The sequence below is a fragment of the Syngnathus acus genome, chromosome 5, assembly GCF_901709675.1.
Source record: "Syngnathus acus chromosome 5, fSynAcu1.2, whole genome shotgun sequence".
In the NCBI taxonomy this organism is placed as follows: domain Eukaryota; kingdom Metazoa; phylum Chordata; class Actinopteri; order Syngnathiformes; family Syngnathidae; genus Syngnathus; species Syngnathus acus.
The window spans coordinates 2513035-2526723 of NC_051091.1; the positions used below are offsets into that span (position 1 = coordinate 2513035).

Genomic DNA, 13689 nt, shown 5'->3' on the forward strand with positions numbered 1-13689 from the left:
CTCATGCAACTACCCCCCCCCACACACGCACACACGCGCAGAAGGCAAATGACTTTTCATCTGCATATAGGTCACTTTGGACCAATCGCTGGGCTGCAGCTCACCTTTGTCAAGTGTGTGTGTGTGTGTGTGTGTCTCTCCCTTGGCTCTGAGCTTGCATATTGTTTGGTGTCTCCTGGCTAACAGCACACACGACAACTCGCTTGTGGCCTTTTCCTCCAGTTGCAGGTGAGCAACTACTTCCTGTTCATACTCTTGACTACGAGTCTTAAAATGTTTCACCAGCCTCCATCGTAAAGAACAGGAAGGCCATTGTTTAACCTCATCCTCCATGTGACAGAAAACTCGCTTGTTCATATGGTATGTAGGGGCTTCAAATGTTTGACATTTAACTTTTTTCATGGTCAAACTTCCCAGCAGGTAATAGTTGTGTCCTACATGTGACATTCAATTGGTTTTGTGCCTGCATTTGTTTATGAAGGCTTGACATTTGTTTTTGAAGAGGTCCTAGCGGACATTCCTGTCACGCACCGTTGCTTTAGTCGGATTGTCCGAAAGATTAAGAACTCAGAACTTGTCTAGGCAGAATTTTGTTCGCCTGTGTTCAGTCTATAAACGACACACTTTGTTTGGATTGTGATTTTCATCCACTCATGTTTCTCTTGAATGGTCAGGCCATAACGCTTGGTCTCCAGGAACTGCTAACACCTCCGGGCCAACCATAAACATTTAACAATGGGCCGTGGAATGCAAGCCTTAAATTTGTGTTTACTTGTCTTTGAAGGCACCAAAAAAAAGTGTGTAAAATGACATAAAATTATGTGAAGGCCGGTACACTGATCCCCCCCCCCCCCCCCACACACACACACACACAGTCTTCTGCCAGTGCATACATGCACTTAAGGCGAGCAACGAGGCACTCAAATAGTCTTCCTACATTTAAGAGCAGTGTTTTCACTAATATCAAAGATACTTTGTAGACCCAAAACCTCTTTTTGATTGTTGATGGACACTTGGGCTTACTTTATTGCTGTATTTTTGTCTTGGTCATACTAGTGAAACTTGTACTTTTTTGAAAATGTAAAACGTTTGAGAATCACTGTCGAGCGGCGAAGCCCTCCAATAAGATTCCTTCTTTCTGGCAGCTGCTTCACATGTGTTGCCAGAAAGACGTTTACATTGACTCGGGCCTGCGGCACAGCTGCTCTAGGAAATGCCATTCTGAGAAACCAACCAACACGCACGCACGCACGCACACGCAGAGTGTAACAAAAGCGACTTTGGTGCAGCTGCGGAATTGGACTTAAAGCGCTTGCGAAGTGTAAATAGCGTGATGCTTGACATGCCTTTTGCGTGTTCAGACACATGCAGCTCCATCTTCTTCTTTGCATCCCCTTCTGTTTTTCAGCAGGCGCCGCCATGAAAATAGCATCGTTTAACATCCAGAAGTTTGGACGAAGCAAAGTGTCTGACACTGACGTACTTCGGATCCTGGTCCAGGTAACGCGCACGCAGGCACGACACAATATTTGTGACTGCACTGTGATTCATGGAAGAATCCAAAGGACTATTTGGTGATTGTATTCAAATATACCCCCCCAGATTATCCGTCGCTATGACATCATCGTGATCCTGGAGGTGGTGGACATCAGCGGCACATCGGTCCAAACCCTGCTGAATGCACTCAATACGTACGTCTGCAGCAGTCCAAAATGCTCAAAAGGAAGGAAAATTATGCGTGTGTGTGTGTGTGTACGCAGGCCCAACGTGTCTCATCACTATACTCTGAAGATCAGCACTCGGCTAGGACGATCCCACTACAAGGAGCAGTTCATGTTCCTCTACAGGTAACCGCGATGATGTCATGGTCGCTGGACTCTGTGGCCAATGTGTTTGCGGCTACGCGCAGGGACGATCTGGTGGACCTGGTGGGCTCATATCAGTTTGACGACCAGGTGACGGATGGCGGCGACGTCTTCGCCAGGGACCCGTACATCCTGAGATTCCGATGTCATGACACAGGTGGCAAAAGTCAGCCTCGCACAATAAGTGCGCCTCAGCGTCACTGTTAAAGTGCGTGTGTGTGTGTGTGTGTGTGTATTTTCCTGGCAGTGCTGAAGGACCTCGTGATGATTCCCGTCCACACCAAACCGGAAGACTCAGAGACGGAGCTCGACGAGCTCTTTGACGTCTTTCAGCATGTCAAGATGAAGTGGAGGACTGATGTGATGATATTTTCATTCTTGTTGACCATTCAGTTCCTGTAGACCGTTTCTCTCGACAATATGAGATCTCACAAAAAGTCTCTGTAAACCGCAAGTCTGCCATTTTGGTCTGAAGAAGACTTCAACTTTCGGGATTTTGGACAATTGCTACTGATTTTGATTCATGTATACTGCATGAGCAATACTTTTCCTCTTCATCATTTCCTCGCACAACAGAACGTGATGATCTTGGGCGACTTCAACGCGGATGGCGCGTACGTGTCCAACAGGGAGTTGCAGCGTATCCGCATTCGCAGCGATAAAAACTTCCACTGGCTAATTGGAGATGACGTCGACACCACAGCCAGTGTAGGCAACATGCATACATACGACAGGTAGGATGCGGAGGTGACTCGAGTCCCCGAACTCTGAAGAGATGTTAGGAGACGTCAATGCTAACAAACAATAGCATGGAATTCAAAAACGTATTTGCAGGATCGTGGTCTACGGCGACGACATGCTCCGCGCTGTGGTGCCAAACTCGGCCAGACCCTTCAACTTCCAAAAAGCGTTCCATCTCAGCAATGAGCAGGTGAAGCAGCATGTGGCTCATCAGCCAAGATATTCTGTACAACGCCTCCTCCTTCTTTCTACGAATTTTACATACTCTCGGTGTGTCGCTGTGGAAGCAAAAAGCAAAACGTGGCAATATCGAGCTTGTCGCTTTTGCAGGCACTGAAGGTGAGCGACCATTACCCGGTGGAGGTCGAGCTGAGGTCTCTCACTACGCCACCACCGCAAAATGAAGGTATCTGCTGCGATTATGTTACTACGAGACATCCACAGCAATACGGTGACATAGAAGTCGGTTAACATGTCCGCCCCGCACTTCTGAGGTTCAGGGTACGATTCTTGGATAAGGGCTTGCTGAGTGGGGTTTGAATGTTCTCCAATTCCATCCTACATTCCAAAAATATGTATGTTAGTGTCACAAATTGTCCGTACGTGTGCCATGCGATTGGCTGGTGACCAATGCAGGGTGTACCCGATTTGCAGCTCTCCCTAATCTGTATCAAGGCCTTCATTTGAATTGTCATCAAGCAAGCACGACTTTGAGTTGTGCCTCATCTGCATGCCACAAGATGTTCCTGAGGTGCTCGGAATTTTCAAATACTAATGATTGGATTATATTGGAGCGATAAAGATGGCTTGACACTGCCTGTAAAAGTCACCGGCACCCTTCTGCTGTGGTATTACATCAAAAGATGAAAAGAAATATGAGATTTGCAGAAATTCCACAGAAAGTGAACACTTTTTGGTTGAAGTCCAAACCCGCGGGGAGATAGAAAAATAAAGCAATGTGCTTTTTTTCTGTTCAAGCTACCCCAGCAGTTTCGCAATCGGACAATGAACTGCAGGAGTTGAAAAGAGGAAACTTGCTGCTGGAGCGTGAGAAACTCAACCTGGAGATCCAAATTTTGCAGCTGAAGCTGGCTAAGATGCAGCAAGGAGATGAACAGCCACGCCAGGAGCCAACCTCAAGCTGCAAAATGCTGTGAGATGATGACACGCTGCAAAATGTTGAACACTGAAGCCAACAGTCTCGTTTATAAGTCAAATCGGGACGTCGCCGAGGGCCTTCGTAGGGCGACGTTAGGACATTTCAACATTATTCTGCTGAGCTGAAGAGATCTGAGTCAACGTCTACTAGCTGAATAATTCAAAGCTTCAGGTCGCTTGCTTCCGAAGGCCAACGACCACTTTTACCTCAGACATATCCACTTTATGGAGGCATCATTTTGTTATAATCAATTCATGACCTCAGTGAGTACTTTTATGGTTTTGCTCATTCAACTTAATTTCATTGAATGCTTTTATTTTCTAGGTTTTTAAAGTGTTTATTATATTGTGGAGTAAACCATAAAGGTACAACTATAGACTCTTGTGGAACTCCGCAGTCTCTTTTACTGAATATGCTAGAACATCCAACATTATATTAAAAATAACCTACTACTTAAACTATTTCGGAGACCGGTGTGAAAAAATAGATTTGCAAACCGTTTTTTGTGCTTTTCTTTTATAAATTGGACAGCGACGATATCCTGCTGAACACAAGCATGTCCAGCTTTGCTTCCACAGTCCTAAAGGTTCTCTTAATGATTTCAACCATATAACGTAGATGTATAAAACCAACAGAGCAGAGTTAAGGTGATTTCAAAACATTTTATTTGTCTTTCCTCCATTTACAGTAAAAAAAAAAAACACATTGTGATGTTTTTCCCTCTTGCATTAACATAATTATTAACATAATATTTCAAAAATGTTGCGGGAGACCAACCTTTTATTTGAAAAGGGCCGGTCAGTGTTTAGGTCTACAAGTGTTTACAAGAAAACATCACAGTGTGAAAGCTGTACACTGACTCCAGTTGACACTGCCTGAGAACCGTCGCAGAAAAGAAACCAACAACACTTAAACCAGAACAAAATGAACCAGACACGCTGCAGTCAGAGTAAGCCCGGGCGGCAATCATCGGGAGGCTTCACTTCTTGCCTGATTTCTTGATTCCGGTGCCAGCTGATGGAGGGAAAAGACAAGATGGCACATGAGGAGCGCTAAACAATCAACGCTTGCGCCAGGCAACATCATCTGATGTCACAGCGACGCTGCTCTCAAGTCTAACATTTTTCAACTCAAGGCGCGCATGGTGTTCTGTCTGTGCACTTGGGGTGGAGGGCAAAAATTTATATTGCAATAAATTGTTCTCTCTGTCGCGATAAATAATCAATACTCTGACTGCAAATATCGATTTATTTTTTTGGTGCAGTGAAGATGATGAAGACAAGTCCATTCAGGTTCTCATGCCAACTTCATTGCGCTTATCCCAAGATCTATATGTTAAATTCTGCAAATTGCGTTCTTACCGAGAGGTCCTTTCCCAGAGGCTTTGGCCTTCAAGGCCTCTAAGGCTTTCTGATCCTCCTTCTGCTTCTGCTTGAAGGCAACTTCGTCCTGCACACATTTAGTACACTTCAATGTCATGGGAATTTTCACGTGCAGCTGGACAGCACGAATAATTGCAATGAACCTAATGCTTGCATAACCATTTGCTAAATACCAAATGCAAGATAATTATTATACGTTTAAGAAACTTACGTCGTCCATGTCTTTGGCCTGTTTTTTGGGCGCCTTCAGTGGTTTCTTTTTGCCTCCTGAAATGAAATGGGTTACTGTCAACACAGAACACAACTGACTGGCAGGTATGAACACGACTTTAATAAACGTACGCAATGTGTCAACCTATGCTGTTTTTAAAAAATGCATTGCATTACTGTAGCGACTCTCGTTAGCAACGTAGCTAACCAGCCAATGCAACAATAATGTAACGTTAGTGATTTGTAATGTTATTTTTACATGAATATATCATGGTACGCATTCGCAGCGATCTAAAGTAACGTCTCACCTTCTCTGCCAGACATTTTATGGCGTTAATAAGCGCAAAAAAAGAGGAAAAGGGTGTAATGTTTTGATGATAAAGTTGTACTGCCTTCTTTCTATACTGTCACGAAGAAGCCGCGCCGCAAGGACCTCTTCAGCCAGAAAAACTTTGAACCCGGATATAGAAGCACCATCATATGCCTGATCAAAACTCAAATGCTGTCGTCTGGATTTTCACTTCGGATATAGAAGCACCATCATATGCCTGATCAAAACTCAAATGCTGTCGTCTGGATTTTCACTTCAGAATGACCTTAGGGACGCTGAAAATATCCTCCCAGTGACATGTTTGTATCGGAAACACACAAGATTACAGGTATGTGTTTTTTTTATCTTGTGACCAAGCAAGACAAGAACGTGATGATAAATGCTAGGTTTGCAATCATTGGAAATGGGTAGAGGACACATGCAGCAGCTAGCTGGCTGGCTAATGTAAGGATGAAGAGATGATTACTGCCTCGAGCAAGACCACGAAATATAGAATAGGATATCTAAGCAGAAGTGTAAAAACAGTAATTAATGGCATACTGGCAGGACTAAAAGTAGGGCTACACTTCTTTAATAAACCTTTTTTTTTTTTTCAAACAGGTACCGCGAATACAGTCAAATAATTGATTAACATTAGTCAAGAACTAACTGAATTCCAACTGCGATATGCCAAAAGTGGATCTGAAGAAAATAGTAGTTTGTTAGGATGCTTTCCATCATGGTTGTCTGAATCTAAATTCCTTTCTTAAACAATATCATTTACAGGTGGCATCGCTGTAGCTGGGGACAAATTGCATCTCTGATTTGCTTCTCCATGAGGTGCTTTCCACTTAAATAATGCAACAATAGAATACACTAGAGTCAGTTCCTTGATGTGGATTTTGTACGTTGATCTCAATTGTGTCAGGTACAGAGTTCACGGCACCGGTTGTTGGTCCCATTTCTTCTTGCTGGGACCCCTGCCAGCCCGGCTGCGCTTGGTGCGAACCTACGGTGCCTATCAACAACCCGGCGGCCCGGGCCCATCCGATCCCGATGGCGTGAAGGAGCGAGCGCTGTCTGCCCTACAGGTAAGTCGAAAGGCAAGGCAAGTTTATTTGTATAGCACTTTTCAGCAATAAGGCAATCCAAAGTGCTTCACACAAGACCTGAAAGGCATCAGAGAAAACATTAAAAGCGTCAAGGCACAGTTAAAAAACATATAAAAACATCAGTTGATTAAAATTAAAATCAGTAAAAATCTAAATAAAACAGGAACGGAGTTACAGTGCAGTTTGATTTGCTATTGCTAAAGCTATTTGATTATAAATACAACAGCTAGATAGTCAAGCTATCATTTTTTTCACTGCCAAATCTGTGTCTAAACAAGTTGATGATAATACTGATAATTGCACTTATAATAATTCCAATTGTATTTGTTCTTGTCCAGCACGCCGGTCGATTGGGGCAGCAGTGGGGCCAGAAGTCTGCCCTCATGGCCACCACCACAATGAACAGCTGGTGGCAGAAGTACGAGGAGTTTGTCGGGCTCAACGAGGTCCGCCAAGCTCAGACCAATGTCACAGAGGTCAGTAGACACCCAGACCGGTTGCGAGTAATAGTAAACATAAAATACATTTTTTATTTTTTTTGTTGGTGACAAAAACAAACAGAACTTTAAATTATTTACCTTATCCTTTAGTCTTTTTTTCCAGAATCAGAAAATAAAAGCCACAAGTAAGATATTTTTCTTGCCTCTAAAATGTTTTTGCCTGATTGTAGCAAAGCAATCCCAACTTTAGAATGTTTGGCTTATCCCTACCCAAAAAGAGAAGTAAATTCCCAAAATTGTGTTTTTTGGCTTTCTCTAATTTATTTATTTATGACTGATTCACAACAATCTAATTTGAACCTGTTCATCTTATCCCTACTGCATTTTTTTTCCCCCGAATGACGTTTCAGGCAGAGGCGGCGTTCATGGCGTCGAGGGGGCTGGTGTGCGAGGCCTACGCCAGCCTGGAGGCAGTGCAGACTCGTCTGAAGGAGGCGCGGGCCGGGCTGGAACGCGTGTCCCGGGAGGAGGCCGCCTACCTGGAGCTTGCCACCGTAGAGCATCGACTTCTGCGGGACGAGCGGCGGCTGCGCGCAGCGCACGGTCACGCCGAGGCGGCTGAGCGCGAGGCCTTTGCCACCTTCTCGGCCGCCGTGCGCGAAAGTCACGAGAAGGAGCGCACACGGGCCGAGCGCACCAAGAACTGGTCGCTCATCGGGTCGGTGCTGGGAGCACTCATCGGCGTCATGGGTTCCACCTACGTCAACCGCGTGCGCCTGCAGGTGAGCATGCCCCACAAAACACTTAGCTTGCATTCTTTAGCGTTTTTAAACACATTTTAAACTTCCCATTCCTACACATCTTGTATAGTGTTGACATTACATAATCCAAATGGCGGTGTTTTGTAGGAGCTCAAGAGTCTGTTGCTGGAGGCCCAGAAGGGTCCAGAAAACCTGCAGGAAGCCCTCAAAGTCCAAGCCGGTAACCATCGCTCGCAGCAGGACGAGCTGGGGGCGCTCATTGACGGCCTGAGGGTCTCCCTGCGGGGGGCCTCCGCCCACCAGGGTAGCGATACTCCCCCCACTGACCACTCGGCGATCCTGGACTCCCTTCTACCCCAAGTGTCAGAACTAAAGCAAAGCCTTGGCGGAGTCCGCGGGGAGCTGTCTCACGTGAGGAAACTCCTGGAAAGCAGCTCTTGGCGGCGGTCCGAGTGGTCGCCGGGGACTGTCGAGGACACCCAGAATATGCTGAGCGAGCGAATCGGTCGCACCACGCTGTGCAACGCCGCCTTTGCGTACACGGCCGCCGCACTCACCGTCATGGCCGTGTACCTGCTAAGAGGATGAGCTTACGGCCTGTTGCCATAGTAACACACTGGAGTAAAGATAGGGAGTCACAAGAGTCGACTCAAGTTAGTTCAAGTGCAGTCAAGAAATTGTGAATAACGTAAAGTGCCAAGAAATTGCTTGAAACTTGAGGTAAAAAAAGAGTCACGACTGACTTATGCTTTGCACAGGTGACTTCCCATCCTTTCCTTATCATGACGTCACGTTGCACTGGGACCAACCACAGACTCACGATTAAAATGAAGACCAATTTCTGCTCTGCTCGTTTGTGTGCAGCAGAGGGCAGTAAAGACGATCGAAGCTTTTCAACGGTCACTCGTTGACGGCAACGCAAGCACCAGTGATTAAAAAAATGGCCAACAAAATTGTCTTTAAAAATGATTCATTTGTTGGTTTGTTTCAATATATTTGTGGTAAGTCCTTTTGTTGGTAAAAATCCTACTCTAACTCCAGTTGGGGGAAAAAACCTTAATATGGCTTCAAGCCCAAGGTAACCAAAATCATCTATTATTTAGATATAATTCATCATGTCTCCATATGTTATATAAGGCTATTATTTTGTCCAGACAAGTGAAAACATTTTTTTAGATTTGCTGACAGTTTCGACTGTGTCGTCAGTCTTTCTCAGATGCGTCATCAAATGTTTCGATGTTATGTGTCGAAACTGTCATAACATCTAAAAGGAAATGCCTTATATTAAATCAGCTATTATTGCTGTACGTCCTCTTATAACTGCGGATGTGGCTTTGTTGAGAATCAACCCTTCCTATTTTTTGTTGAGTTTTAAAATGTGCACGTTAGCGGAAAATCCATCATTTACCTTTCAACACCGGAACCCAGCCATAGGGGACACATTTCCTCAACCACTGCTTCCACGACTCGTCAAGTTGAGCGTGAGTATATCTTAATTTTTTCCCAAGTGTTAATATTTTCTTTATGCAGCGGTAAAGACACCAATTTGTCACCCTTGCAACATGTAACACATTACTACCAGTTCACATGCAGACATTACAGACATAATTGTTACATTTTACGGCGGGTGGCTGAGAAGGCAATATAGACATAATTTGTACATAAATAAATCTCTCCGACAAAACATTTCCTGTTCACTTGGAGTTCAAATGACACGTTGAAGTGTATTCAAAGACACTTTGTAAGTGCCGTGTTGCCTTCAGGTACATTCGAAGTGGTGTCATATTCATTCTGTACGCGTGCCTACGTGTGCTGGTGAATCCTCTGCGGCAGCTGCAGAGTCTTTTCTTAGCCCAAATCATCATTCCGATCTCACTCTCAGGCAGGCAGACAGACAGATATGCACACTCGCACGCAATCCTCCACATTCGATCTGCAAAACATGATTTACTGTACGTCTTGATACAGTAGAGGCTATTTCAAATGTGGCTCAGCAGCGGAAGAACAGTGCAAGTGGAATAATACGCACACTTGTGGAACACCAACATTGACTTGACTCGTTTTATTACATTGTTGAACTCCATTCAAAGCTTTTTTTTCTACTGTTTACAGGTGATGTCATCTCACTGATGAGAAACGTCAAAGTGTTTGAGGAGGTACATGTCACGTGACCAGGTGGGTGTGTGGAGAAGGAGGGCTGGGGGGGGGGGGGAGTAGTCACGCTGTGTAGAGAAAAGCAGTACTACTATGTTTACAAGCCCTATAATTTCCCATGGCCATATTTTTATGACTGCACTAATTAATGAATGGCTCCTTGTTGTGACATTGGTCATGTGGAAAAATTTGTCCTATATTAAAGCTCAGGGTTAAACCTGGATTGAAAAGCATTTACGGTAATATTTTCACAGATCAAACATGTAGTTTTGTTTAAGCATGGGGTTTTCCGTGTCACTGTAAAACTATTTGACAGTTGAGCAGGGCATGGTTTAAGCGCAGAGAGAGGGGGGGGGGGGGGGGGGCATTTTGAAGCCTCACAATTGATGTGTGATTTTTAATCTTAGGAATTTGGCAAGGACAATCTGTTTTACAAGACATTTCATTTTCACTCTCCAGCCATTTTAAGTGATAGAAACCATTGCAAAATAAATAAACTTTCACCATGCATGGGCCATCTGTTAGACTGAGAAGTCCACGTTTTTTTGTTTTTTTTGCAAACAGTTAACTGGCGGATAAAAATATCAAGTGAAAATCACATAGATCTTTTTGGTGGGAGCAGACAAAAAATACCAATGAAAGAAAAAGAAATCCACGAAAAGGGGAAGGAAAGTGGCCTGCGATGCATTTCGGAGGTCAACGAGTTCAACTGAGTGAGGGATTTGCGTGTGTGTCCATCCTTGCTGACGCTGCGTCATAGGATCAAAGATGTGAGTGTCTGTCCGTGTCCGTGTGTGTGTGTATGTGTGTGTGTGTGTGGTGCTATACAAATTTTGGGGGGGGTCATTTTGTCCCAAGCAAGCACCATCATGCGTGCAATGACATGGCATTGGCTCATCCTGCATTTGAATGGGCCGGGAGTGAGTTTGCACAGTGCTGTCTGCTTAACTTGTCCACGTCAACTTGAATCAACACATGATGATTTTGTCTGCCCATTTTCACCGCACACACATATAGGGGTGAACTGCTGATTGGTTGCTGGACAGACAAAAGCAACGATTTACAGTGTACAGAAACAGCCTATGGATTGATTGCCATTTACTGGTCAGCAAGGTACAGAGACAAAAATGTGACAGGACATGTAATGTAATGTACAAACAAACATGCAATTGTTTGCCACTAAGTCACAGGCTACATATGGAGAAGCTTGTGATTGGTTGCCAGGCAACTGCAGGCCACATACTGTATAGACCAACAGTGTATTAATATTAAGGTTGGGTGATACCACTTCTTTTACAGACTGATATCACTACGAGTATTCCGTTTTTGAGTACTCACTGATACCTGTGGTGCTTTTGATATTCAACATTTCATTGAACACAAAAAAACAACTATTGCAGAAGTGGAGTCACTACGGATCGGCGGCTGGTATTGGCAGCATCCATACGTTACTCGATACCTTAAAATGACGTTGCTATCGGCCCGATCTCGATACTCGCTCATTACTAATAGATGTAGACAATGTCAAATTCAAATGGCAAATTATGGACTGGTTGAACACATTTGATTGTTTGCTGTCAATCACAGGATACATGTCGTCGTCACCATACGGAGAAGATAAAGTGGAGTCCATTTAGCATTTAGTATCGCGCATATAAATGGAAGTCTGCAAGCCTTGTACATATTCATGGAGGTGAAGTGCTTCCACCGGGGAGCGGTGTCCTCGGAAAACTGCCGCACTCAGATTTCATGCTGCATATTTCACACTCGCTTGTCAAAGACATCTGGAGGAAGAGGCCATAGGGCGGCGTCCAATCATTCCCTGGGAAAGTCGCTCAGTGGAACATGACTCAGAAACATTCTGCCTGTCCGTCTGCTGATGTTTCAAACAAAGGCTCCGACTTGAAAGTGGAGTCCCTTAGCAACACTGTTGACTGCGGTGTTTGGAGAGTATCAACACTGATGCTGAGTGGGGCCCAAACATACTCTACCTCTGACCCTCAACAATGTCCAAACAAGCCTCCGCTTTCTCTACTTCCATTTGTCACCTCACTTCAGAGTCACTTTCACACGGGGCTTACTTACGTAACATGTGGAGCAGGCCCAATCCATTCTCACTCACACAAGTGTCAACTGTACCTTGCCTGACGCCAACTTACAGATGAACAAGTCTCTGAGACTTTTTGAAATTTCAGCCCCCGAAAGTCGCTTTGACTCTGCAACATGAAATTGGCTGGCCATGTCTATCGGGAGACCCACAAAAACATCTCAAGGATGAATGTCTGAAAAGACCAAAGAGTCGGCCGCCTGCGTTTGACGTGACAGATGAACAGAAGAACATCAGTCAGTCACTCGAGAAGTTTCAAGCTGACTAATGTACGTCCCCTGCGTAACTGCCTAAGAGGCTTTTTCTAAGCCATGTAAGTATCCAAGACTTGGGCAACTTAACTGTATTCAGCATAATTTGCAATGCAACTATCATTGGCTTTTCCCACAGCTAACTCGGACTGGAAACAGTTTGAGTCCTCCCTTTGTACCTGACAAACTTTAGCAAGGACTCTAAACAAAATCGTCTGCAACTACTGAAATCAGATGTGAATGACTGACGAGCCCCAAAAGGCTAAAAAGGGTCTTTCAGTGGAAGAATACAAGACGACGACTCCTTAATAAGTAACTGCAAACTATCAGCAGGAATTTTACAAGTGACAGTAAACATTGCGACACGTCACGTGGATTGACCCTGCGAGGGCTGGAGGAAATGGCAAAGTGAGGAAAAAGGTGAAGGAAGTTGTTGTACAAGCTGAGTGAGTGGCATCAATAAACGATGACCTCATCATTTCCAAACAGTCACAGTGATCCTTGCGTAAGAAGATTATTATTAAACCACACACATAGGAGGAAGCAGCGTTGGGGTTTGGGAGCCATTCAATGGGTGGGAGGTCAACTTTTATACTGTTGAACTCTCTAGTACCGAGTACTACAAATAATTAATGGAAACAGAGCAGCCATTTAGGTTTTGACCTCTGAAAGCGTTTCAGGAAGCCAAGGTGTAAAACAACAAAAGTCTGTCATTTTGGCCATTTCAGGAAACTTTTAAAGACTAATTTGCTTAAGACCGTTTTTTGGAAGATTCAGCCCTGGAGGCCACTTACACTGACATTTGGTTGTCAAGAAGGCTACTTTAGTCTGCAAACCTGAAAGACTTCATTGCACTCAGTTAAGCTTCTGTAGCATCAACTGGATTGGCCAGATCAAGATCTTTTTGAAGGGTTTTTCTGAGACTTGTCCTATTTCACAAAAAGTAGGTCATGACTAGCCATAGCTGAAAGTCCAATGTAAAACCATGAAAATGAACACAGTATCTTGTGATGATGAGCGACTGGCGGCCAGCCAGTTGAGATAATGGACCAATCTCTATCTTGACTCAGTATTCCGTCAAAAACAGCAACGCAGAGCCACACTTGCGGACTAAGCGACCTGAATTCATGCCTTTCATAATACTATAGATGTACTTGAGCCAGCGTATCATAACTGTTTCAAAGTCTCCATGCAAAC

General features: G+C 44.4%; 3 protein-coding genes across 6 annotated transcripts; 2 read left to right on the plus strand and 1 right to left on the minus strand.

The window, feature by feature from the left end:
• The first annotated feature begins 31 nt into the window (after positions 1–31).
• On the plus strand, positions 32–4223 carry dnase1l4.1 (deoxyribonuclease 1 like 4, tandem duplicate 1). Of its 4 annotated transcripts, XM_037251971.1 has the most exons (10): positions 35–228; positions 1409–1500; positions 1603–1691; positions 1761–1847; positions 1910–2022; positions 2113–2225; positions 2442–2599; positions 2700–2796; positions 2937–3012; positions 3585–4223. In XM_037251971.1, exons 2-10 carry the CDS (start codon positions 1420–1422, stop codon positions 3761–3763), a joined length of 993 nt encoding a protein of 330 aa, XP_037107866.1. In that variant the 5' UTR covers positions 35–228; positions 1409–1419; the 3' UTR covers positions 3764–4223. The 4 variants fall into 4 exon arrangements, with proteins under 4 accessions (XP_037107865.1, XP_037107863.1, XP_037107866.1 ...); XM_037251970.1 differs by having other exon boundaries at positions 32–228; positions 1603–1847; positions 3594–4223; XM_037251968.1 differs by having other exon boundaries at positions 33–228; positions 1603–1847.
• Positions 4224–4412: 189 nt separating this feature from the next.
• On the minus strand, positions 4413–5818 carry tma7 (translation machinery associated 7 homolog). Its single transcript, XM_037251972.1, has 4 exons — positions 5666–5818; positions 5359–5414; positions 5127–5214; positions 4413–4779 (listed from the first exon to the last, which is right to left on the minus strand). The coding sequence occupies exons 1-4, from the start codon at positions 5679–5681 to the stop codon at positions 4745–4747; spliced, it is 195 nt and encodes a 64-aa protein (XP_037107867.1). The 5' UTR covers positions 5682–5818; the 3' UTR covers positions 4413–4744.
• Positions 5819–5894: 76 nt separating this feature from the next.
• ccdc51 (coiled-coil domain containing 51) lies at positions 5895–8949 on the plus strand. The gene is made up of 6 exons (XM_037251973.1): positions 5895–6016; positions 6454–6507; positions 6596–6758; positions 7118–7255; positions 7630–8001; positions 8128–8949. The coding sequence occupies exons 2-6, from the start codon at positions 6503–6505 to the stop codon at positions 8566–8568; spliced, it is 1119 nt and encodes a 372-aa protein (XP_037107868.1). The 5' UTR covers positions 5895–6016; positions 6454–6502; the 3' UTR covers positions 8569–8949.
• Positions 8950–13689: the final 4740 nt, after the last annotated feature.